This window comes from Pseudopipra pipra, chromosome 5 (genome assembly GCF_036250125.1).
Source record: "Pseudopipra pipra isolate bDixPip1 chromosome 5, bDixPip1.hap1, whole genome shotgun sequence".
Classification (NCBI taxonomy): Eukaryota; Metazoa; Chordata; class Aves; order Passeriformes; family Pipridae; genus Pseudopipra; species Pseudopipra pipra.
In genome coordinates this window covers 37,606,120-37,631,653 of record NC_087553.1, presented here as the reverse complement: position 1 = coordinate 37,631,653, position 25,534 = coordinate 37,606,120, and the positions used below count along the sequence as shown (strand labels likewise).

At 37.6% G+C, this 25,534-nt stretch overlaps 1 protein-coding gene across 2 annotated transcripts in view; it reads right to left on the bottom strand.

The window, feature by feature from the left end:
- Positions 1-25,534, bottom strand: part of NAP1L1 (nucleosome assembly protein 1 like 1) — a 31,491-nt gene continuing 5,957 nt past the window's right edge. Inside the window, exons 2-15 of one of the 2 annotated variants that reach the window (XM_064655621.1) lie at positions 14,592-14,626; positions 13,816-13,904; positions 13,111-13,213; positions 9,656-9,797; positions 9,117-9,197; positions 8,729-8,854; positions 8,167-8,238; positions 7,386-7,525; positions 5,554-5,699; positions 5,443-5,462; positions 4,116-4,238; positions 3,070-3,102; positions 2,608-2,658; positions 1-724 (exon numbers count right to left, since the gene is read on the bottom strand). In XM_064655621.1, coding sequence (XP_064511691.1) covers positions 689-724; positions 2,608-2,658; positions 3,070-3,102; positions 4,116-4,238; positions 5,443-5,462; positions 5,554-5,699; positions 7,386-7,525; positions 8,167-8,238; positions 8,729-8,854; positions 9,117-9,197; positions 9,656-9,797; positions 13,111-13,213; positions 13,816-13,904; positions 14,592-14,608 — 1,179 coding nt within the window. In that variant the 5' untranslated portion in view covers positions 14,609-14,626 and the 3' untranslated portion in view covers positions 1-688. Of the gene's footprint in view, positions 725-2,607; positions 2,659-3,069; positions 3,103-4,115; positions 4,239-5,442; positions 5,463-5,553; positions 5,700-7,385; positions 7,526-8,166; positions 8,239-8,728; positions 8,858-9,116; positions 9,198-9,655; positions 9,798-13,110; positions 13,214-13,815; positions 13,905-14,591; positions 14,627-25,534 lie in introns of both variants that reach the window. The other variant, XM_064655620.1, reaches the window with a different exon arrangement.

Genomic DNA, 25,534 nt, shown 5'->3' with positions numbered 1-25,534 from the left:
TTCTGAAAATACTAGGCTTTATTCACACCCCAGTGGTAAACAATAACCTTAATATGATGACTAGGTTTCTTTTGTAGATCACTGTGTCACATAAAATACAAAACCCATAGCATAAACAAGCTGACAGTTATGAATGTTTAATGTGGTCTCATTGGAAATTAAACAAGTTATACTAGTCTTCTCAAGTAGTCAAATTCAAAATGCATCATCATCTCCTAGTTAGTACAAGTCACTGCCATTTCTATAACAAAGTAATGAAGGCACAGCTAGTGCAAGCAGACTTAAACCCGTTCAGACTACTGGGCTGAAAAATACTTTGGTTGGTTCTTCAGGAGAGAGTTTTCTCTAAACAAATATTGGTCTCAGTTAACAGTTCTGATAATCTTCACAGCTGCAGTCTAATAGCTACATGACAAAGACTTCACAAGAACCAAACTATGTAGCAATGAATTAACATTCATGCTTTAGGGAATTTACTGCATTCTACATATTGGCAGAAAATTATACTGTTAAAATGCTAGGTAGATTGAACCTACATTTTAAACTGGTTCTTATGTGTCTGATTTCTTTTTTTAACAAATTGGTTACTTAATTCTACCAAGATACAAAACATAAGGCTGTAAGTAACTAATAGTTGTGTTTAGGCTATTACAGTGCAGGTAATCCTCAAGGCCACATACACACTGCTTCACTGCTGCTTGCATTCTGCTGGGTTTTGATCCTTCTGTTGAGAAAAAAGGAAACATTACTTTACAGAAATCTGAACTTTAAAAGAACTATCAATATTGCTAAACATGCGTTCTTAAGCTGCAGCATTCAAGTTCTTCTTCCATCTTTTCCCTTGCACTAATTGTCTAGTATTAGCAATACTGCTCTCTTTGGACACAGCATTTATTTTGGCTTTGTTAGTGCATTGGTATACAATCCAGAACAAAAACCTGTTCAGAACCGAGTGTGGCAAAACACTCTGAAAGACACTGTAACTGTGAAAAGGAGAAGCGTTACATGTAGTAACAAACAACCCAGCTCAGAAGAAGCATCCAGGCCTTCTACTCAGTTTAAGACAAAACAAACTTCCTATTGTCAGTAAAAAGGGTGTGGTCTTATTCCAGAAGCCACCCTAGAGCAACCACCCATTAGATCAGAGACTAATAATGAAGATCACTACATCTGTACAATTGTTAACAACTCAAAAGGTAGCTTTTGGGAAGGATGAACTGGTAAAGTCGACTAAACTAATGTGATTTGGAGAGCAACTCCAAATCACAGTATATTCTTAACGCTCTGGAAACGTCTAACAAATTCCAGTTGTCAGAAAATTCTAACATGGAAAATTTCTTCTGTTATAGTGAAACAGAAAACCAACAATGTCACAGTAATACAGGAATTTAAGGAAAAGGTTTTTTGGGGGCAGAGTTCAAATGCAAGTTTTACTCTAATACCTTGGTCTGGATAGCTATTCTAGGACCACAGTGCTTTAATAAATTCAGCTGGCTTATAGCCCGTGATCAGCTTACAACTATTTATCCTTATGTCAATACTCTAATCGTACCACTACTGTTTCTAGCCCTCTGGCAGTTCTCTCTGAAACTGAGCATGCAGTCTTGCCCTTTCTCAGTTCTGTTTCTCTAAGAAAAGCAATATGTGAAATGGTCAAAATAAGAAGCCCAACTTGCAGATGTTTCATTTTGATTCCAAAACTTCCTTGACTAGGAAGCAATTTGAATACACTATAGCAGATGAAACATCACCAAGAGGCTGTACATTTTGATTAACAGTTCTTAATCTATGTCTCAGATTATGTAATTCTTTCAATAGTACTTTGATAGTAGCTCAAACCACTGCTACTGAAAAACACAGTGCCTCCTCATTTGAAATGGCAAGGACATTTTACAGCAGGCATTTCAGAGTACTTCAGACTTCATTTCCATGACTGCAACTTTCACCTACTACCACCAGATGTTTTTAGGTGGCCAGATGTGTCTTTCCCTCAACTATTAAAAAGGTATGAACTAAGTGGTTCACAATCATTTTTCCAGCCTGATTAGTGATTTGCCCTTCCCATGGATTAAAAAACCTGTCAATTGCGCTTGGCTCCTCACATTTTAGTACTTGGCTGAAGATACATTCCTGAACCTTGACTTTTGCTACCTTAAACAATAAAAGACTTGCTATTTATCTCCCTTGAAAAAGCCTCAGTTTTGTATTCTGCTGGGAAAATCTGTGCCAGAGCCAGCTTGTAATATGTTTCCAAAAACTGAACCTGGATACACAGTTCTCTGCATCTCCTTACAATCACTATAGAATATTTACATCATTAGCAGCAACTTGCTGCAAGACAAGTTTATAGAAAACCAAGCCTGGCTAACCTCAGTGCTCAAAGTCAAAAGTTACTGTAACAAAATGATTCTTGGAGAAAAAACTTTGTAGAAGTTTCTCTGTCAACATTAGTTTGTCCGAACCAGGACTGAAACGGCCTCTGCCAAAACATACTCACTATAGGAACTACTGATTAAATACTTAAACTAAAATAAAAATTTAATGTACATAAAACTTTAAATATCCATATGTGTACACAAACTTCAAACATTCATTTTAATTCCTTACTTTTGGGTCATAATCAGGATCATTTTCTTCATCTGCTTCTTCTTCCCCCTCCTAAAAGAAAACACTTGTTTATATTTCTCTAGCTTATTCACATTCAGCCTCCTGAGCCATTTTCATGAAAATTAAGATTAAATTATATTCAGAAATACATTCATTACAACTTCATGCTATACATATTGTATTAGCTAACCCTCCACAAAGCATGCCATCTTTTGACATCAGTTTCAACTTAAATTTGGTATGATACCTTAAGGATTGTCTTAGTTTGGTTTCCATTTTCTTGTTATTCTGTTGTTTTTAAAAAATTATTCATCCTAGATCCACAAAATAATATGTTGTATCTTACTTCTTAAGTAATTCTTAAACTTAGTGTCCAGAGCTTTCAAAAACAAAAGGAACTCTTATTCAAATAACAAACTACAACAGAGAAAACATTTGAACCAAAGGCATCTGTCGTCTTACCTCATCATCTGCCTCTTCACCTTCTTCATCATACTAGGAGAGAAAATAAGTGGTTTTGAAAGCATCATAAATGCAGCCATTTATAGCTCAACTATAGCCAGATAACTCAAGCAGATGGCAAAGACCACACTGTATGGTGCTCTTGAGAGAAGTTCCTGTATCTGTCAAATTTAAAAATGCTGTATGCATCAGCATGAGCAATGTTTAACCTCTCAAGCCAAGCAAGCTCCGGCAGAGGAGACAGCCAGAACATCCCTTTCCACAGCACTGGAGGAGCCATTAGACTGCGGTACCACTTGTGGCCGGCAGGGGGCCGTGCAGCCCAGAGCAATCCATAGTCAGCTCCTCCCTCCTCTGCATCCCCACCCAAGGCTTTGGACCAAGGGTTAACAGTTTAGATTCTAAAAATTACATGTAAGACAGACATATCTAAGCTATCTTAACTGTCAAACTGTCCTTGCTTAAGGGGAGGCAAGGGACAGAAAATATTTTACCTGTATAAAATTCTAGGGGGATTTGTGGTTTGTCGATTTAAAGCTTAGCGCTTTAAATGCACTTAATTTAAGATTTGCAGAACTTGCTTTGAGTATTTTGGCATGCTTTGAATGTGCTTATCTAGCAATTTTTAGTAAGAGTGCACTCTTGAAAGGATGAGGCCTGAATCTCATGAAACTTGGTATCCCAATATCCCTACAAGCACAAAGAAGAGCTGAGCAACTAGATAAACAGATTGATTTGTTCTCTGGCAGTTCATTATAATTCTATCAAAGTATTGGGTATACCTCTCTAGAAATGCCTCTACACAAAATTCTGCTAAGACATCCTCTAGAGGTTCAGCTTCCACCATTACTTTTGCCACAAAACTCTGAAGTCACTACTTCAAAGATGAATTACTTTCATGCTTCTCTTTACTCAACACTCTAGGAAGCTCTGCTGAAATCAACACTGATGCATCCCATCTAAAGATACCAATGTCAAAAATAACCAAAGTCTTTAAGCAGCAATATTTCAAAGTTTTTAGTGTTTGGAATGAACACTATACTTACGTCATCATCATCATCTTCAATAGCTTCTCCCGTGAAGTACAATACTGATCGGGGGACTATACGTTCACGCAAGAAATGACCTATTTCAAAGTCTGCAGCAAGGATTGCCTCAGAATCATCATCCTGCATAAAACAACATTATTTCCTAAACCATAAGGTGATAATAACTACTTTTGACAGATAAACACAAGTTGCACGGATTTTGATGGGGTCAGATTTATACAAATCCCATGTACTGATTTTTTTGTTTCAGGACCTGCTTTAGAGAATTGAAACTGAGGAGCCAAGTTTGACACTTTAAACAGCCCACCTACATTATGCAGTGGGAGGCTGCTGCATCAGTAAGCTTAATTATACAAAATTCTGGAGTTGAACTTCTATTCTTCCCCCACCCCCAACTTCCTTTTGTTCCAAGCAGAAAGATTGTTTAATCTTAGTCCCATAGACTTCAGTTCATATGCACAGTACCCTTAAAGTAGCCAGGTGAGCCCATCTCAAAGATTTTACAACCTACTTCTGATTCCTACAGTGCATCACCTCCATGATTCTCATTAGACAAGCCAGTGTGAAGCACCTGAACACCTAAAATACTCTCTGATCCAGTCCCAGTCTCTCAATCCTTTTGTTTTCACACCAAGTGTTCCGCTGTCTTCCATCTGAGAATTATCTTCAATTCAAAAGGCTTCTTTTCTGGGTTGTTTTTTTTTCTTTTTAACATTGTGAACATAGTTTTTGGTGTCCATGCCAACTGGAGTTCTAACTGCATGCCTCTGGAACCTCAATGTCATTTCTCACTCAAGCTGCATAAGGTATTCTTTCCCAACTGTTGAGTATTTTTGGTAGTTTTTCTCCTAACAAAACCACGGCTTATTGCCGCAGTGAGCACACAGAAAAGTGGGTTCTCACAGGTTTCTATTATTGTTTTATTACTTTCTTCAAGAGTTAATAGCTTGGGAAACTTTCAACAGAATAAAATACAACCAGATACATTCAACCATTAGATAAAATCATCTAAACAATGCCTGAAGGGAAAGACTTACAACCACCCATTAGATCAGAGACTAATAATGAAGATCACTACATCTGTACAATTGTTAACAACTCATAAGGTAGCTTCCAGGAAGGATGAACTGGTAAAGTTGACTAAACTAAAATCTACCACCCAACTCAACAAACACTCCTTCTAATAAAGAAAACTCAAATACATACTAGTCCTCACAGGTATTATCAGTTAAATATAGAGGCAGTTAAAGCTGAAGCCATTTAACAACTTCCCATACAATTTTCATAAACACTCCACCACCATATTTTAAATAAGCCAACTCACCAGATCTCCACTTTCGGGAACTGCATAAAAAAAAAAAAAAAGAGAAGAAACAAGTCAGTGAAGTACATTCTACATTATAAGTTAATGCAGATAAACTAGCGTTCAGCTTACCTTCCGGAGGACTAAAGAAGTTGAAGAAAGAGTCATTGGAAACAGTTTTTGTCACAGTTCTAACTGTTCCACGGCCCTTATGTTTCTGCTTCTTCTTAATGGTCTTCAAAGTAACATTCTTTCCTTTTTTCCAGTCTATTTGACAACTAAAAAGAAAAAAGGGAAAAAACCAAACAAAACAAAAAAATGAGCTGCAGCTTAATCACATTTGCCTTGTTACAAGTACCTACTGAGACTATCACAACTGCAAGACAGTGCAAAGAAATACTAAGGTAGTATTTATTCAGTGCTATCTTTTCATTCCTTTATATGTGGAGAACAAGAGTAACAGGTCATTTTAGGATTGTTTCCATTCAGAAATTTTTCCTCTCCACTCAATCTCTGAAATACTAATTTTTATTAGATACCAAGTACTGCCTATTTTCCTATCAGAGAACAGTATCACACTGATGAGAGCCACTCATCCACTATAATGTCATATTTGGTCACGTTAGTAATATGCCAAAGTTCACCACATCTATCATTACAGTCAATAAATCCTTAAAATAATGCATCAAGCAGGTGTGTAGTTTTTGGCTGATTTTGAGTTGTTTGTTTGTGAGGGTTTTGTCTTCTTGTGTTTATTTGGGTTCTGATGTTTTGGGGTTTTTTTTAATTCTATCCTGCTTCCAGGGCCAAATCATACCCACAGACTTCTCTAACAGTCAAAACATTTTGGTGACATGTAAATGAAAATGTCATATCTGTGAAATTATCTGCATTTGCAGAAGTTTCTGATTAGATTCCTTTAAAGACTCAAAGGAATGAAGCGAGTTGCTTCAGGACAAGAAGAGGCTTTTTTAGTTAAAAGACAAAACAAAGACTAGGAATTAACCATTTTCACAGAAGCAGAGTGTGACTGCACATCATACTCTGCCAGGATTCATGGTTTTCAAAAACAGTCCAAACTGGGAAAGACAAAACAGTTTGATCAAAGCTACTCAAGCAACTAAAACTAAATCTTACAGGAGATTTGCAAAATATGTTATATTAAGTGACTGGGAAATGAAGTAGTAAATAAGTCAGTACCAGCAACTGCAGATTATTAAAAGGGTAAAACCAACCATGACTTTACAGTGATAATTTGTAACTTAGTTGCTATCATTCAGAAGACCAGCCAGAACATTAGAGATATGAACATGAAATCAACTGAACAGGCCCAAATGTACCCGGATAATTATGTACAATTCAGGTTTCTCTCGTCCCTGTGTTCACAAAAAAAAATTTAGCTAATTTAGAACAAAATATTTCCCTGAAAAGGAGTGTGACAGCTTTTTAGACTAGTAGCCTGGAGTTAATAGATGACTGCTCTCCATTTCTCAGATAGACACTCTGAGGCAAACATCTGACACTTATAAAACAAAATGGAAAACTGCAATGCAAGTAGTAAAACTGGAATAGACTTCCCAAAATGCTGCATGTCAGAAATACAAAAAGATTAAAAGAAGTTATCAAATAAATTTTGAATAAAGCTATAAAGGACTACTAAAAGATAACACTATCCACCTTCCAATTAATCTTTAGTGATTTGCAGAACAGGATTTCTAAATAAATACTGATTACATGTTTATGTATATGCATATATAACATTTACGCTTATAAATCATGTAATATAAATATTTTCTATACTATATTGAAGTTATAACAACTAAAAAATTTAAGACAAACCCAGTTGTTCACAAGTTATTAGAAGTATCTTTTCCAGCACCTTCCCAAGATGCTGTAAAAGCCTACAGTTGGTTAATACTAAGGAAGAAAGTGTTATTGCCTTAAAGCTATCTGTTAGCACTTACCCTGTACAACCCATGATTTCCGGTCCATCAAAGGAGAAGGGATCAGAATCATCTGGTTCTGACCTCATTCTATATGTCTTTGTCAACACTTCATTTGTGAAGTAGTCGTTTGGTTCAAAATGAAATTCTAATGTGAAACTCTTAAAAAGAATTGCAGAGCAAGAATTTTAGTAATTTACAACACATACCTTTAATTTCTGAATATCTAAAATCCAAACCTGAGAAAAACCACATGCAACAGAATACACCCTTCTCCTCCAATACATCCATAACTTATTGTAGAATTTGCTACCCAAGTTGTACAAAAAATCTTCAAATATTTTAATTTATCATGTTGATCTTGTTCTTGTTAGTTAATATACTGTTTGCAGTAATGACAGATGAAGATCTCCTAGTGTACAGCTTTCCTGATGCTAATGTATAAGAGAGAACTTCTAAATTTAAAAATATCAGAACTTAGAAAGCTGCTTGATTTCTGTCAGGAAAATATATCAAATTGTAACAGTTACACAGAAAGTACCTAAAGGTACCAAAATGCAAAGGTGAAAGTTATCAGATATTAAGGCCAATCTCATCAGAAGTTGAAGGTTAAATTTAGTATAAAGTCATTTGCAGGGTAGAGCAAGAGTAGTACAAGTCCTTGTACTGTTTCTCAGAAGAAACAGCTGTATATTTTCTCATGATTTCCACAAGACAATTGGCTATCACAGACCATGTTGCTAATATACAAATAAGTGTTAAGATAACACAAATGTAATCTTGTTTAATAAGTTAAACTAACCATAGGCTGTCCAACTTCTGAAAATTTCACTTTTATATCTTTTAAGTATTTCAGGATAGGTTCATCATGTTCCTGAAAAGAAAACACAGTGTATTTAATTTTCATAACATTACATTATACACAGATTTAAGACCCTGCGGAAACAAAAATGTTTAGAATGAGCTTTCCTTAGAATAAAAACCTTGTTCCAGTACTGAAATACTGTCATGAATGTGACCAGCAGATGGCAACAATGGCTGTACAGACTCTCTAATGCAGCACACAACCAAAATCCATGCAAACACCACCTACAGTTTTTAGCAGTGTCTAATACACATCACACACACTCCTATAAGCACAGAAAATGTATTAGTATGGTAAAATAGGTTCCAAAAATAAAACAGTAAAGAAATATTTCAGTGTTCTACACTCTCAGTTGAATGAAGTACCAGAGATGAGAGCCAAGTAATGGTTCCATTTTCACTCTTCAACAGACATATCAAGCAATGGAGTGTTCCTGCTCTTTTCCTAAAGACACTTGGATTAAGTACTAGTACTACTATTTAAATAAGCCTGGACCTACCTGCACCATATCACTGAGCAAGTCCACATTCTTGAATACTGTCAGCCAAAACTCAGGAATTCCTTTGGGGTCTTCTTTTTCTTCATCTTTTTTTTCTTCTTCAAGCTTGGCTTTCTCTTTCATTTCCTCCTTAATAAAATAAAAATGTTAGGTTTCCTTAATTTTAAAAGAGTGCCCATAAGGTTCACTAACAGTTTCATGTCAATACCAGTACAGCTTAAGCTTCATGTGCATGCTTTAAGCAATCATTAAGAATTAATACAGTTATTATAAGCAATTAATCATTAGGAACCCAATCTTTTTTTATTTTTTAAACTTCAGTTACTGTACTGAATCTTGTTTCATGCTAAAGCTTGAGATATTGATGAGAACCATTTAAGATACTCACTGAAATTTCTTCTTCAATATCTGCTTTCCATTCACATTCTTCTTCTGTAGGTTCATAAATTGCATTGATGATTTCACTTCGCTGGAAGATTAAACCAAGAATATTTTTTAATTTCCTAGCCATTTACAATCAGCAATACCCATATCAGTAAATTCTTAATCCTAAATTACACAATTAGTACTACATTAACTATTTATCAAAACATTTTCTTCTGGCTCTAGAAGGCAGACCCAGCAGTTTGGAGGTTTTCAACACACTAAAACACTGAAGTCCCAGAAAGGTTACAATATCATCTGACATCTGCTTAATTAAAATGAAGTCTGGTATACTGAAGTGATTTTGGTAACCATGGAACAGACTGAACCTTTCACTCCCTTAACTTAATCGACGTTCACATGGATGCCGAAATTGTATCAATTGAGTTAAATGGGCACATATGAGACCAAAGTAATTCTGAACTGCATAAGCATTCAGTTTATTATATTCTCTTGTATTTTAGCCAAAGCCTTAAAGTACAAATCAGAGTAACATTAAAATACCTTGTCAAATAAGGGTTGATAGAGAGCAGCATATTTTCTTTCCAGTTCATGAACTTCCTCATAGAACTTTGCTTCTATCTGTGCACACTGAACTTGAAGGTTCTTGAGAGCATTCACACGTCTTTTAACAACTTTAGGCAAGCTGAAAGATTCAGTGACAGAATTGTTATTAACTCTGCCTTCTAAGCACATTGATTCTTCCTTAACCAGTCCCCTTGCAAGTTAACCAGCTTGTATCACAACACGTTTTGCATTCTACTTTAAGCTTTAGAACGCTGTACAAACCAAAACTATGACCTACTGCACCACAGATTGAAACCGTTAGCACAAGCTCTTAAACTGAGGCTTAACCTCAGTTCGAATCAGAGTATTCCACACCTGGATCAATCATACAACAAACTTGAGCAATAAATCTTCATCCCAAAAACAAGTTCTACATTATCAATGAGCAGCACAGTAAACTCATAGGGTTGAGCATTATTAAGAAAGGTTTTATCATTAACTCCCTTGGTTTTATGAAAGAAAGTTCAAGACAGCTGAGTAATTCTTTGCTAAGGAATTTGATCTTCAAAATTCACCTTTTTGTTTCACTAAGCAAAGCAACTGGTAGAACTGTCTTCTAAAATACTCCCAAAGTGAGCCAGAACTGTTTTGCTAAATGAGCCACCATATTACAAATGTGTAAAAGGAAAGCAATTAATGCATTCCTTATTATAAATACTGGTCAGCTACAATTCCAGTATTAGTTTCGCTTTAGTAAACTACGCCAACACTAAGTTACTGTTAGGATACCAAGTTAGCTACACCGAGGTTACTGGTGAGACTTACAGGGTAGATTCCTGACAGCCTCCACTGGTGGACCAAACCCCAGCATATGACTATACAAGATTGTTATGTTAGCTTCCCATATTTATTTTATTTAAGCAGTTGTGCCGTGTTATTTACAACAAAGTAGTAAGCAACTGCTTTGAATTGTTAGGACCAGCTTCAAGTTAGAGGAATTACCCAAAAATATATTAAACACTGAGGGTTCATGTTAATTATTAAAGCTATCTTATCTCTATTAGGCAGGACAAGCACACGATCCAACATCCCTGTTCACTTTAAATGCAGAATCCTTCTCCCTGACATCTTTATGAATATACTATTTCTGGTTACTAAGATAACATGCATTCCATCATTAAATCAAGGTTGCCCTTAACCTTCTAATTTTGGCAAAAGTAAATCTGTTACACAAACTACAAAAGCCACATAAGTTTAGGCGTGTAAGCTCACACAGGGCTGATAGCATTCTTGTTATTCTGGTATTTTTCCAGAAGTTAGTCAAGTTAATAATTTGCTGTAACTTTATCAAGTACAATATCAGAACTAACAGCAATTTAAGGAACAACTTGAGTTAGAACAAGAAAAAAGTATTAAGGAAGAATATTAACATGACCACACATCTAAGTCATACAACAATCACCCACTTAATGCCACATGCATATATCTAGACTAAGAGTACTGGTCCTAGCAATTGCTTGTAAAGCACTATGAAATTTCTAAGATGTGGTGTCATACATGCAGCATGTCCAAATCTAGTTTGTCAAGAGTAAAGATTTCAACCTCTTTATTAGAGAATCTAGAATCTTTTGCATGTGTCAAGCTGCATTTCATTACATTCCATGTCAAGAAGTTCAAATTTCACAATTTATATATTCATACTTTTATAAACTTGGTACTTTTAAAAAAATAAAGGTAGTTTCATGAAAGAGACAGCTCTTACAAAATAAATCCAAAATGGAGAAGCAGACCAAGAAATCTGAGCTGGACTGCACAAATACAACAACAGCAACTAGAACCTGTTGCTCTGAATACAAGCCACTAGCAAAAGTTATGATCACACAAGCATACAACTGCCTGTGAACAGCTGAGGGAAATTCAACTCTGTGAAAGTAAGTTTCACTGAAAGTATTGTGGCCAGGCACAGGTAAAGGGGTAAGTTATTGGACAGCTGCCAAGCAATTAGCATGAGCAGACAGCTGTTTTCCTGGAACCTGCTTAGCTTCCCACCAGTTTATGCATCTAGTTCCTTAACAGCCCATATAACAGGCTTTTAGGATCCCACATTCCTGCTGACTTCTATGCCATCTCAGTGTCTAGACTCTGTAGATAAATAAGCTTTAAATAATACTTGGAGAGACACATAAGAAAGAGGCACCAGAAAAGCATGGTTAAGTCAGCATGCATATGTTGAGAAAGTGCAAGACTCCAGTTACATGTGTCTTCCAGATACTTTCATATTGCAAGTTAGGTAAGCATTTGGTAAAATGGTGAAGTTGCAATGCTTTTGTGGTAGTGAATGCACTGCTGTACTTGGACTTGGTGAAGAAACAGTACAGCAGCTGACTAGAAGAATGCAAAACAATGAATGTTACCACTTTTGTTCACTTCTTAGATCAAGGATCTGAAAGATTAGTAGAGGTTAATTAATATCTGTTGAAAAACAGAAGAAAAATATTGGATGTGAAAATCCTATAGTGTACAATATCTTTGTTTTGCCTTATTTTTGTTTAGGCTTTTGTTCTATGCTATAATCTGTAACAGCAAAGTGGTAGGAGTAGGAACAGCAGCAGCAGCACCACTGCCTGTTACCCAGTAGCTGCCCCAGTTCAAACCAATAGCAATGTAGGACTCTACCACAGCAAGAGAGCTGTAAACTTTACACTTCCTGGGGATGTGGTGAAATATTCATACACAATCAGAAATTACCCGAGAGTCAGAAAATTCTATCTGTTAATGCAGATCACACAAAGAAAATTTTAGCAAGAGTTTATTGCAAGTGAGAATACCACATGAAGTACTGCTAATAATGTTCCTAATTTTATCAGCTACTGGTTACACTCTAAGCATAAAATGACTATATTATAGACACTAAGCCTCCAAGTATTTGTCCATAGTTTAAATAACTGATGTTTCATGTTTAAGGCAAAGCTACAAAAGAGATTTCAAGTAGCAGGAAAGTATCTTAAGAAGTGTGCCATACTGTAAGTGCAGGGGACAAGGTCAGCCACTGTGAATATTAGCATTCTTTTCTTCATAAAACCTGAAATAAAAACTCTTCAATTCTGAGATGCACTACAGACAGACTATATTAGTTTTTCTGCTATGTGAGCAGCACAGTGGTTTCTGACTACTAATGCCACAGACAACAGAATCATAGAATCAGCTGGGTTGGAAGGGACCTCCGAGATCATCAAGTCCAACCCTTGATCCAACACCGCCCTGGTTACTAGACCACGGCACTAAGTGCCACATCCAGTCTCATCTTAAAAACCTCTAGGGATGGAGAATCCACCACTTCCCTGGGCAGCCCATTCCAATGCCTGATTACCCTTTCTGTAAAGAATTTCTTCCTAACAATGTTCAGAAAGCAAAATTTATACCAATCTGCTCATACTGACCAAATGCCGTACCTTTCTACATATCCTGCAGATGTTCCTACCAGACCATCAAGTCTTTCCTGAAGAGCTGCGAGAATCTGAGGATTTTGCATCATCTGCACAGTCAACTGCCGAGCTAAATTAAAAAAGAAAATTACATTAAGTTACATTACATTAAATACAAAGTATGAATAAGACTGTTCAGCACTGGCAAAACACGTATTCTGATACATGCTCATGTTTTTTGCTGAGGGGGGGAAAGAAGAAGGATTTATTGATTTTAAGAGTGGTAAACACTAAGCATGATTTTTGTTCTGTTCACAGTCAAACAACTCAGCACCAAATTACTAAGCAACTAATCAAAAAAATAAGAGATACACACACACACATAGGTACACATGAATTTTTTATACCCAAAGCTTCACAGGTGAAGTTTTTAACTGTTGTGAGTTCTGAAAGAATTCAGTCACATATCCACAACAATCCTGTCTTTTCCAATTATAGAGGTGGCCAGCACTGCCTGAACTGGTATTAAGCATGACTAAAATGAGTAACTGCAGACAAATAATAAAAATCACATAACTTGGGGAAAAAAAAAAAGTCCTTGCTTCAGAATTTAAAGTTGTACACTCAAAATTGTTTTACCATTTATTGTTGGTTTTAGCAGTAAATTTCTTTTAATACATTAACTAGAAAGCACATATGCAGCTGTTTAGAAACCCTTGGTTTCAACATTACCTTTGCTGTTGGCATCTTCACCAGTTTCTTCTTCTTCCACTTCTTCAACATCTTCCATATCCTGCTGATCAAGTTCAGACTGTTCTTTGCTATTAAAAATATTCAATAACAGGATCAAGAAGTTAACTTTATAAATACTGTAATGAGCCTAAAGAGATCAAACTAGAGATTATGAGAATAGAAGCAAACTGTTGCATCATGACAAAGTAGCAGTCTTGACAGCCAAATGAAGCCAAATTTACCTTCATAGAAGTTTCATATCTGACAATCTAGGAACAGTTTAAAGAACTAGTAACTTTCCAGAATTACAAAGTTTCCTTTTTACAGAAGAATTCCTTCATCTCCTGTGCTTATCAACCAGTCAAAGCCTCCTGCTCTACAGATCTCTTTATTAAGATGTGCAGGCCTTGACAACTGTGGGTAGGTTCATCTTAACTGTACTTCAATTGCACAAAATGTGAGCAATTCCAAGTATAGAAAAAACCTACATACAGTGAAACAGTAGTAATGGGCAATACTATCTGTTTTTCCCCTCCAAAATTCCAACTAACATAGTAAGTTGACTTGTGCCACTTTTCGATTTACTTCCAATTAAGATCCCAAACCCAGCTGTTGTGAGCAACTCATTTTTCTCCCAAATCCTATAAACCTCACATCTTGCCACAGCGCAAAGGTCAGTATCTAGACTCTGCCCATCAAGTGTCTGGAGATCCCAGCCATCTCAAGTACAGCACAGGACACGGTCAGAGCCTCAGTAACCTACAGATTTTACTTACTTGTCTATGTCTGCCATTCTGCTAGATTTCAATCACTAGAGGAAAAAGAAAGAACGCATAAGAACAGCAGCACTAGAATGGTGTTACAAACTCCAAAGTGCTCTAATACTTAAAGAAACACAAACCGTGTCAGCTTTATGAAATAAATACATATTATACTCTGAAGAGTGGCACATCTGCCATGCACTTTTTGAGCTCTCAGTCTAAAACATACAGAAGCACTGAAAAACTTTGTTCTGGTTTAAAACCAGAATACTCACATAAATTAAAGTACCATAAAAATGCCATGTTGAGTTTTATATCATAGCACTGTACTTGTATCATTGACTGAAAACTAGTCATAAGTATAAAATTGAAATATAACTTGAGAAAAACTGAAGTAAAAAGGGTGCTGGAACCTTCTGGTAACTGTTTACTCATTTCCAGCATGTAATTGCAGAGTATACTTACAGCTAAATCAGTTTAAAACTAAAGATGCCTTTTTGTGGCTTTACTTTTAATCCCAACTTCACAAAACCAATCCGAGTAGTTCTTCAGAATACACACAAAATTCCAACATTTTACCCCCAGAAAAATTATGCCAGGTGCCAAGCTATTTAAGATGACTTTATTTCCATGTCCTGAATGATCAGAAATTTCTTAAATATCTCAGTATCATCATAAACACATTGCAGACACAGTAACTTTTGACATCAAGAGTATTGCAAATCTTGCATACCATGAAGCATCTATGTTCTCATATGTATTGTGCATAATATTTTCTGCCAGCAAAACAGTACTTAGGAATCTAGTATCCAAAAAGATGTTTCAGGTGAAGTCGAAGATAATACTACGCACAAGAAAACACTTGTCCTGTTACTGCCATCTTAGGTCCAATAGTTCAGGAGGCTCCAACTACCAGAAATAATTACATGTCCACAGAGCATGGAAACCATTGCTTTAGAGTCCTCATTATAGCTGCTGTCCTGCAAGCTAAATAAATTCAAGTTTCGTTCAGGAATTTCAACTCCTTATAATGCATTCCAATGACAATTTTAGCAAAGTGTTGGAGGGATATGTTCCAGAAAAAGTGAAAATTGCATTTGATCTGTCCAAAGTGTAACACAAAACCACAATCCCAGTAAGATCAGGATATTAACAGTCAATATGAAAAAACATGTTAGAATCTAGACTTCAGAATTAAACACCTACATTCTATGTAGACAGAATCAAAACATTTTTTCTGGTGTCATAACTACGTCCCAACAACTACATGGAAAGCAAGTGTTCGATGTCCTCATTTAGAACCATAACTTTACAGTGCCATTAAAGTATTTAGAAGACTGCATGTAATAAAAAAAGATTCAATTCCCTAATATGCAGAAAAACTAGAGAACCAACTACCTGTCCATCTATTTCAGAAAAAATAATACAGTACTTGCTATCAAATAGAATAGCAGCACTGCTGTAAACCAAAGGACATCTAACAATGCAATAAGAAACAGAGAAGTTACAGTAGTATTCTTGACTCATTTTATTCAGATCTCATTTGCCTGTCTTATGATTTCAGGTTTGCACATGTATGCAAGCTGTCTATAAAACAATTCCAGAGTCTCCTTTGTATATTGGTCTCAAAGCTAGCATGGACTGAAGACCTATAGAAACTGAGAGCATACTACAATTACAACTCTCATTAATGGGTCCCTGGTTTTTTTTGAGCAACAATAACAATTAGCATTATTTTTTCTTTATAGAAGACTTTATCCATTTTATACAGCTTTTTCCTTACATACTTCCTCTTAACTTGTTCTTAACTCAGGACCTTTAAAAGGAGATTGATAGTATTGCTGTATAAAAGAGCACAAGATGCACAGTTCCCCTGCTTTTCACATATTTTTATGCAAATGTGACAGTGATGCTGTTCACCAACTACTGCTCCTTGCTGAGACCAGCATTTCCACTCTCCATTCTTCTCATCAAATACCGCTTCAATTTCCATACAACTAAAGGCAGTTCTTTCAACAAGGGTGTGACCAGTTGCAGCACAAACCCTGTGGTCTCTCCAAAGCAGTGGGCTAAATGAAACAGCAGCTGAACACTCAGAGACAGGTTTGCTGAAAGAGACTGACTTCTACAGTTCATTTAAACATTTTTTTCCTAAATGAGGACAAGATTGGCTATGATCAAATAATGCCTAAAAACTTTAAGAAGCATCCATCCCATCTCCAACACTGGTCATTAGCCGATGCTTTGGAAAAAAAATAATGACATGGTTAAGAATTCCCCCAGAAATCCTTCTAGCTTTCAATCATGTTCAGAAAAACACACACTGGCTCAGAAATGCAGGTATTTGACAATGTCATAACTGATTTTTATTTCATAAACTACTCCTCATTTTCCTCAAAACCATGCAGGTAAGCTGATATCAGTCAAGTATCAAAGCGCTAAAATCCTGCTTCTGAGTTGCAATATTCAGCTCAAAGTCAGATTTTTCTATACTGTGCAACCCTATGGCAGAGGAATTTTCACCAGCAGTCTCTCTGTTCCCTGAATTCCTCAGAGGGCCCTTGATTTCACCATTCTGAACAACTACTTGTCATCAGCAACTTTTGTCCATCCTTTCACTGATCACCCTCTTTCCAAGATCATTTCTGACCATGCTGAAGGCATTCATCTCACTACAGCACCCTGTGGAATTCCAGCATCTGCCTCATTGCAATGGGCAGTTATCATCCTCTGCTTCCTGGCTTTTAAACAATCCATGCAAGCACTGTATGTTTTCAAATTATGACCCAGTTTACTCAAAGACTTTGAATAACATTCTTCAAAGATTTTTTTTGAAATTAAAATAGACTGTATCAAGCAGCTGTCAACTTCAGAGCCTCCCTCTAGTGTTCGCCTATCTCTCATACCACTTTTTCCCATTTTTGCGTCAGTCTTTTTCATGACCCCATCCTTTAATCTTCCCTCCACTTTTTACACAACTCAGTATCAGAACATTTACAGTTAGAAGAGTTCTTCTGCAAACTGAGGAGATAGTACTGTTTGTCATAACACTGACATCTGCCAGCTCTAAACAACAGTTTTTGGAATGAGAGCTGCCAACAGAACTACACTGGCAGACATTTAGACTAATCTGTGCAGCCCACTAGCATGGAAGGTATATAGTTGCATCACATTTACCTTACTGTCATTTACTTAAACAACATAAGCTTCTCTGCAAACACAGCTCTACTGGTAAAAAAAAACACAACCAACAAACAACAACAAAAAAACCTGAACAGATAAAAACAACAACAAAAATAAATCAGAAGAAGAAAAGCAGTGAGAAAATGCATTCCTTGAGAGTAAATAACCTCCACTATCTTTGCACAATGCCCAGTACAAGGTCCCAGTCTAGTCTCCAGTATTTTGAATATAATATGTACCACAATCAATAATACTAAAATACATCACCCCAGTATTTATTTTCCAGTATCTCCCCAATACTAAATATTTCACTATTGTACTGGTATCACTTGGTGTAACACACAGCTGTCCTTCCCAGTTCATTTCATAGGTGTATTTCACAGGTGCATTCCAGATTGTAAACAGCAGCTGCAACTTGGCACATGAGCATCAAGAACCACTCTTGGCACTGGCATCACTCCCTGAAGCAGACCCAGAGAGATACCAATTCACCAGTTGTCAATGCAGAACGTCTGGCTACAGCTGGTATGTTACTTCAAGCACAGTGTCTAGGCAATTGCTTTGGGCTGAGATATTACTTAGAATCTAGGCCTCCTGACTGCAAGAAGAAGCTTATGAGTACATAAAGGGTAGCCTACACCCCTGCACAAAAACCAGCACACAAATAACCTCCTTATTAGTAAAATATTTTACTTCTCTGTTACTTGAAGAGCTACAGCCAGTAGCACTGCATTACAGTCAGAGGTGCCCAGAGGCTTCACTTACAATGTTTTGCTGCTCACTGTAAAAATATGCAGAGAAAAAGAAACAGTTAGGGCTTGAAAGTGAGCGCATAGGAAGTTTTCGCTACAAAAAAGCAAGCAAAAGTACAGAAAAGCAAGCTACGATGCAAGTTTTCTAAAGGTTGAAGTGTAAAACCTCTTTCATATAGGTAGCTTAAGCTTGCCTGCCATCACAAGAAAATGTGTTCTTTATCGGAATGGAAAGGTTAGGAAACTTAATCTGGCACAAGCTTAGCCACAGTTTTGAGTGCATCCTGCAGAATTATTGAAAATTGGAAAAACCCTCTTAAAATTTACATCTTACCAAAACAGTATAACAATTTGCTATTTTCATTATGCTTAAAGGACTCTTCCCCTTTTTAATCTGACATGTTTTTCAAGAAATGTAGTTAGATATATGCAGAATCTAATAATGATATTGCCATGTATTCATCCTCGAGTTACCCATTAGTAAGTTTCCAGGGGTTATTGTTTTTTCACTAAGTGATTTTGCTCAAGTGAAGGTAGAAATATAAAGTCTTAAGTGTTCAACACTGCCTAATCACTCCTCCATTCACGCAGAAACTAGTCTGAGTTTGCACAGCAGCATAAGCCATGTTACATCTAGGACACACACACTTTGGTGAGAAGCCTTTTCTTTTTGAAGATCAGCTTTAAGTGTCCCAAGTAAGTATGCCAGTATTAGATTACCCGGACATCCGCTCAGCCTCGGGAAGACAGGTCACAGCAAGGTGAATTGTGAGTCAGCTGAGGAAGCAAGACGTTCCTGAGACACAGTTGTTCCAGCAAAACAACAGCTTTTTTGCAACAACCCCTAAGGCTGGCAGGCCACCAACATATCTCAGCTGTTCAGCATCTCTGATCATACCACACCAAGAAGAGTACCCATTTCCTCCCTTTCAGGAAATACCTTTTCCCCTTCTCTAGAGGAATTGCTCACACGATTACCTTGGAATGGCACGTAAAAGAAATTTTGCAAGTTGTTCAAGAAACACAAATGGGCTTTTAGAGGCTATCAGACCCTTCCTACATCTAAGTCATGTTAACTCACATTTTTAAAAGAAACCTACCCTTTGGCCCAAACTGATTTCCTCAGTAGTCAGTAATTCAGAGCACAGCAAGTCAGCCTGTCCATATAACAGCATATCAGCCTCTTCCTGTCTCTGGCAAGCCTTGGGCAACTGAAAGCAATACATTAACAGAAAATACCCAAAACAAGTGAGCCCTACATGGGATTAAGAAGCTGCAATGTAAGATAACAAACTAAGTGGTGGACTAAGTCAGATGTCAGTGAAGAAAAGAGAGGTCCAGCTGGAGGACAGCTAGTTGTATTAAAAATATCATCAGGATTAAGTCCTGTAAGCTATTTGCAATGTGTGCAAAAACGAAAGGTGCCAGACAAATGACATCATACCAGCCAAGTTCAACTCTCACTACACAGACTGGGAAACTTGAGAGCAATATATTCATTAGAAGTCACTTCAAACTGATGTTCTTGTCTAGCATTCCAGAAGGACAACTTTTAAGATTTCTCTTACATAATCTTCACCGAATAAAGAAAACAAACATTAAAATAGCAGTGTAGAGATCCATCAGAAGATACTCTTTGACTGCAGATGTTCAAAGTAATTGTTTGGTGTACTTTGCTCAAACCCTCTAAGAGAGGTTTGTAACTTTAGAGAGATCAGATACTCTGATAGTGATCTTCAAGGTCTTTTCCAACCTAAACGATTCTAAGAGAAATGGGAGAACTGTTTAAAAAGTGCACAGTACATGGTAGAGAGTTTCACACTTCAAATGTCTTGGTACAGCAAGACAAAAAAATACAACCCCCAAAAATATTAATCATTTCACAACTGTTAGTAGAAGCTATGGTACTAATTACCAGGCGGGAAAATTGTTACATGAGAAAGGATCATACAGTTCAGTAGTAACTAGGAGAGCTTTTAGCTCCTCTTCAAAAAGCAGCAATTGAATAATGTATCGGGTTAAAAATGCCATTTCAAAAGGGAATAAAGCAGAAGACCAAGTGTGTCCTTTATACTTGTGTGATTCAATTCACACATCCATTATCATTAGCATGAAAACTGGTCATGAAACAAGGAGATATTGTACCTATTAATATCCTGAGGTGAGACCTCATCACTCTCTATAGCTACCTGAAAGAGGGTTGTTGTCAGGTGGGGAGTGGTCTCTTCTCCCAGGTTAACAAGGATGAGAGGAAATGGCCTCAAGTTATGTCAGGCAAGGTTTAGATTGGATATTAGGAAAACTTTCTTCACTGAAAGGGTTGTCAGGCTGCCCAGGGAAGTGGTGTAATCACCAACCCTGGAAATGTTCAAAAAATGTGCAAACGTGGCACCTGGGGATACAGTTTAGCAATGAACATGGCAGTGCTGGGTTAATGGCTGGACTCGATGATCATAGATGAGAAGCCTTTTCCAACCTAAATAACTCTGTGTTTCTATGATTAACATGGCAGATAAATGATATAATCTGTAACATGTTTAGCTTATGGAAAAATATGCCTTCTTAGGAAAGCTGAAGGTGAAAAAAAAAAAATCAATCTCAATTAAGTGAGCAGAGTAGCGGAAGTCTAGAACATAAAGATACCACATCTATTTGATGAAAGACATTATCGGCCACTGAACTCCAGAGACAATTTCCTTTTATTAGTGCCTCAAAGTTATTCTGTTAACAAAAGATTTCTGTTAATGTAAGAGCAAAAACAAAGTTTATTTAAATTTTCAAATATAGAGTAGATAATTAAAATTGTCTGCCTGAATACAAGCACAGAAGACAAGAGTATGATACAATAAAGAAGACAGCACTAATATAAAAGTTATCAAGTTTTGGATAGAATTATAGAATCAGCTGGGTTGGAAGGGACCTCCGAGATCAAGTCCAATCCTTGATCCAACACTGCCGTGGTTACTAGACCATGGCACTAAGTGCCACATCCAATCTCGACTTAAAAACCTCCAGGGATGGAGAATCCACCACTTCCCTGGGCAGCCCATTCCAATGCCTGATTACCCTCTCTGTAAAAAATTTCTTCCTAATATCCAACCTAAACCTCCCCTGGCACAGCTTAAGACCATGCCCTCTTGTCTTGCTGATAGCTGCCTCGGAGAAGAGACCAACCCCCACCTGGCTACAACCTCCTTTCAGGTACTTGTAGAGAGTGATGAGGTGTCCCCTGAGCCTCCTCTTCTCCAGGCTGAACAACCCCAGCTCCCTCAGCCTCTCCTCATAGGACTTGGGCTCAAGTCCCTTCACCAGCCTTGTTGCCCCTCTCTGGACCTGCTCCAGCACCTCAATATCCTTCCTGAACTGAGGGGCCCAGAACTGGACACAGTACTCGAGGTGTGGCCTCACCAGCGCTGAGTTCAGGGGAAGAATCACTTCCCTGCTCCTGCTGGCCACACTGTTCCTGATCCAGGCCAGGATGCCATTGGCCTTCTTGGCCACCTGGGCACACTGCTGGCTCATGTTCAGCTTCCTGTCAATCCAAACAATCCAAATCCCAGGTCCCTTTCTGCCTGGCTGCTCTCCAGCCACTCTGTGCCCAGCCTGTAGTGCTGCATGGGGTTGTTGTGGCCAAAGTGCAGGACCCGTCACTTGGCCTTGTTGAACCTCATCCCGTTGGAATCAGCCCAACTCTCCAGCCTGTCCAGGTCCCTCTGCAGAGCGCTCCTGCTTTCCAGCAGATTGACACTCCCTCCCAACTTAGTGTCATCTGCAAATTTGCTGATGATGGACTCAATCCCCTCATCTAAATCATCAATAAAGATATTAAACAGAACCGGGCCCAGCACTGATCCCTGAGGGACACCACCAGTGACCGGCCACCAGCTGGATGCAGCCCCGTTCCCCACCACTCTCTGGGCCTGGCCCTCCAGCCAGTTCCTAACCCAGCACAGAGTGCCCCTGTCCAAGCCGTGGGCTGCCAGCTTTTTCAGGAGTAAGAGACTAAGGAGCTAATGGTCAATGGAAGCAAGGAATCCAGGTTCCTCAATGAAGTAAGAGAAAGGTGCCACTGGACCCTTGCAGTAACTCAAATCCCTCTGTTTTGATGCAATTTATTGTTCAAGTACCAACTGATGCACTATGTCCAAAAGACATGCACAGTTAACAGCAGAAATGCTAACTGGCATGGCAATATTTAGGAATCTTTAGCAAAAGCTTAGGTAGGGTCTTCTGCACCAAGCAGAAAAGGATAAGAAATTCAGACGAGGAGCAGTTTCACAGAACACACTCAGAATTCTAGCTACGTGCATGCACTTAATTATCCAAGATGGGAAGCACTCATAGCACCACGTGGGAGATGTGTTACCTTCGTAAAGGGAACACCCAGTTTCTCTTCTGAATGATCTTCCAGTTAGATAAAGCAAATACAATTGGCAAATCCTGCTGGAAAAGCTTATTGTAGTTCTTCCTTAGCTATGCGTACCCTTTCCTTTCAATCAGCAACATGTGAATGATTGTAAAGTTAAAAGAAGTTCTAAGTATTTCCTTATACAGTGCTAGACCTGCAGTTGCATGAGCAATAGCAGGGTCAAGAGATGGAGGTTGCCACAGGCAAGTACCTTTTGTAACAGCTCATGAAAAGGGTTGGGCAAGTTTGAATTTACTGCGGAAACTGTACTGCTACATCTTACCTTATGGTAACGTGGCAAAATGCAGAATCTGGCTGCAGAGAATAAAAACACTAAAACACGACAATGATGAATCAAGTAACATAACACAGTTATTCAAAACTCTGCTCTCTCCCGTTCAAGTGGTATTTTTTTGCACTTCCTAACGGCTCCTGAGGTAAAGGCATCAACTTCAGCCATTTGCCAATGCAACCATTTCATTAGTGCTTGCAGGCCTCTGCACAATATACGTATACATGTTACAGCATGAAAACACATTTTCCACATTTCAACTTTAAAGCGCTCTATGCTTGCACTAGAACACAAGTTACTTGATGGGAAGAAGTCAAAGATTCTTCAAAATAAAATGGAATGATAATATATATAAATAACTCTGTTATTAGTAACTGCAGGACTTGTTTTCAGTCACGTGGAAGGAAACCCTTGTTAAGCTCTCCCCTTGACTAATTTTTCAACTAGGAAATAAAGATTCAATCAACAAATACGGAACTCCTATGTTTGCAGCAATTTTATTGAATTTTAGATAGTGCTTGTTTACTCTTTCAGCAGAAAAGAGTCCTCATAATGAGAAGGAGATGGACCACAAAATTACAATTTAAAAGAAGGCCTAAATTATATCTTCGTGTTTGTCTCTGCTACTGACCTGAGCTCCCTCATCGGGTTCTAAATATAGGGTAATTAACACACAATGCTGCCTTTGTTCTGGATGCCAAGATTCTGTAGCAGAAAAACTACCAATTTCTATTTAAAACAATCTTTCATTATTAGTAAAGTTACAAAGAAGTTTAAATTCAAATCTGGAAAAAATAAACAAAGATTTTTTTTTTTTTTAAACGAACTAGTCGGTTTATTACAGGTTTTACTTTCCATCACTGATAATGGGAAAAACGCAGCCATTCTGATGGGTTGAAATCAAAATCTTTATGTATAAAGAAATATTTAAAATCTCCTAAGAGCATGTCTCCATACTCAGTTTGTTTAAGTGTCAAAGTAACAAAAGTAACAAACTGTGTTTTAACAAAGTTCTTCAGGTAGCAGAGTGCACTTTAACAGTTTAAAAGATCAACTTGTAGTGTCACAACATCCAACAAACGAAAGGAGAGCGTCTGTTGGCTACGAAGATCGCCACATAATTAAACACAACCATACTGGCAGTTACACTGCTATCTGCAAAACTCACACACTGCAGCATTAAAGCTTTTATCCAATTTGACTTCAAAAACATCTAAGCATTCTTATCTAAAAAGAAAGTTAAAAAAAAACTGAAAAAAACGTGTACAGGTTTCAAAAGTGTGTGTTTTTACTAGAACATCTGATGAATGCAATATTTTAAACTCATTTACTCCCCAAGAAGCTACTGAAATTCCTAAAATACATCAGCAACTTTTTTGTTAGCTTCAGTTCAGGATTTTTAACATGGAAGCCAAGCCACTGAGAACCTACCACCTTTAAAACACCCAGTTTTCAACTAACAAGCTAGTTTGTACTTAAAAAAGAACACAGTCACAACTTGACACATTTTGGTAGCTCTTAGGGGTGAGATGTTACAATTGGCAGTTAAGACCAAACAGAAGTATGTACATGGTTATGGTTTCAACAAGTCACTTTCAAATGAATACAGCTGGTATAAAAAGCAATTGTAAATATGTACTACACTTAGAGAGTATTTGAACCATGGAAATGAGCATTATTTACAAAGTTATCTACATAGAAACTTCCTTGTGAATTTCACTCAATCACGCTTTTGGCCCCAATACCTCTTGGGAATCTGGAGAGGTCCCAGCTGACAGGAAGCTGGTGAACCTTGTCCCAATTTCCAACAAAGGCAAGAAGGGGAACCCCAGAAACTACAGGCCTGTCAGTCTCACTTCAGTACCTCGTAAAGTTATGGACAAGATTATTATGGGAGGTATTGAAAAACACCTGAAAAACAATGCAGTCATTGGTCACAGCCAGCCTGGCTTCAGGAGAGAAAAGTCATGCTTACACAATCTGATTTCCTTTTATAACAAGGTAACCCACCTAGCTGATCAAGGGAAGCCAGGTGATGTCATCTTTTTGGATTTCAGTAAAGCTTTCAATACTGTCTCTCACAGGATCCTTCTGGACAAAATGTCCAGCACACAGCTGGATAAACACATCATGTGGGGGGTGAGCAATTGGCTCAGGGGTCGAGCACAGAGGGTGATAGTGAATGGGGTAACATCAAACTGGTGACCTGTCACTAGTGGGGTTCCACAGGGCTCATCTTGGGCCCTGTGCTCTTGAACATCTTCATAAATGACTTAGATGCAGGACTAGAAAGGCTACTAAGCAAGTTCGCAGATGTCACAAA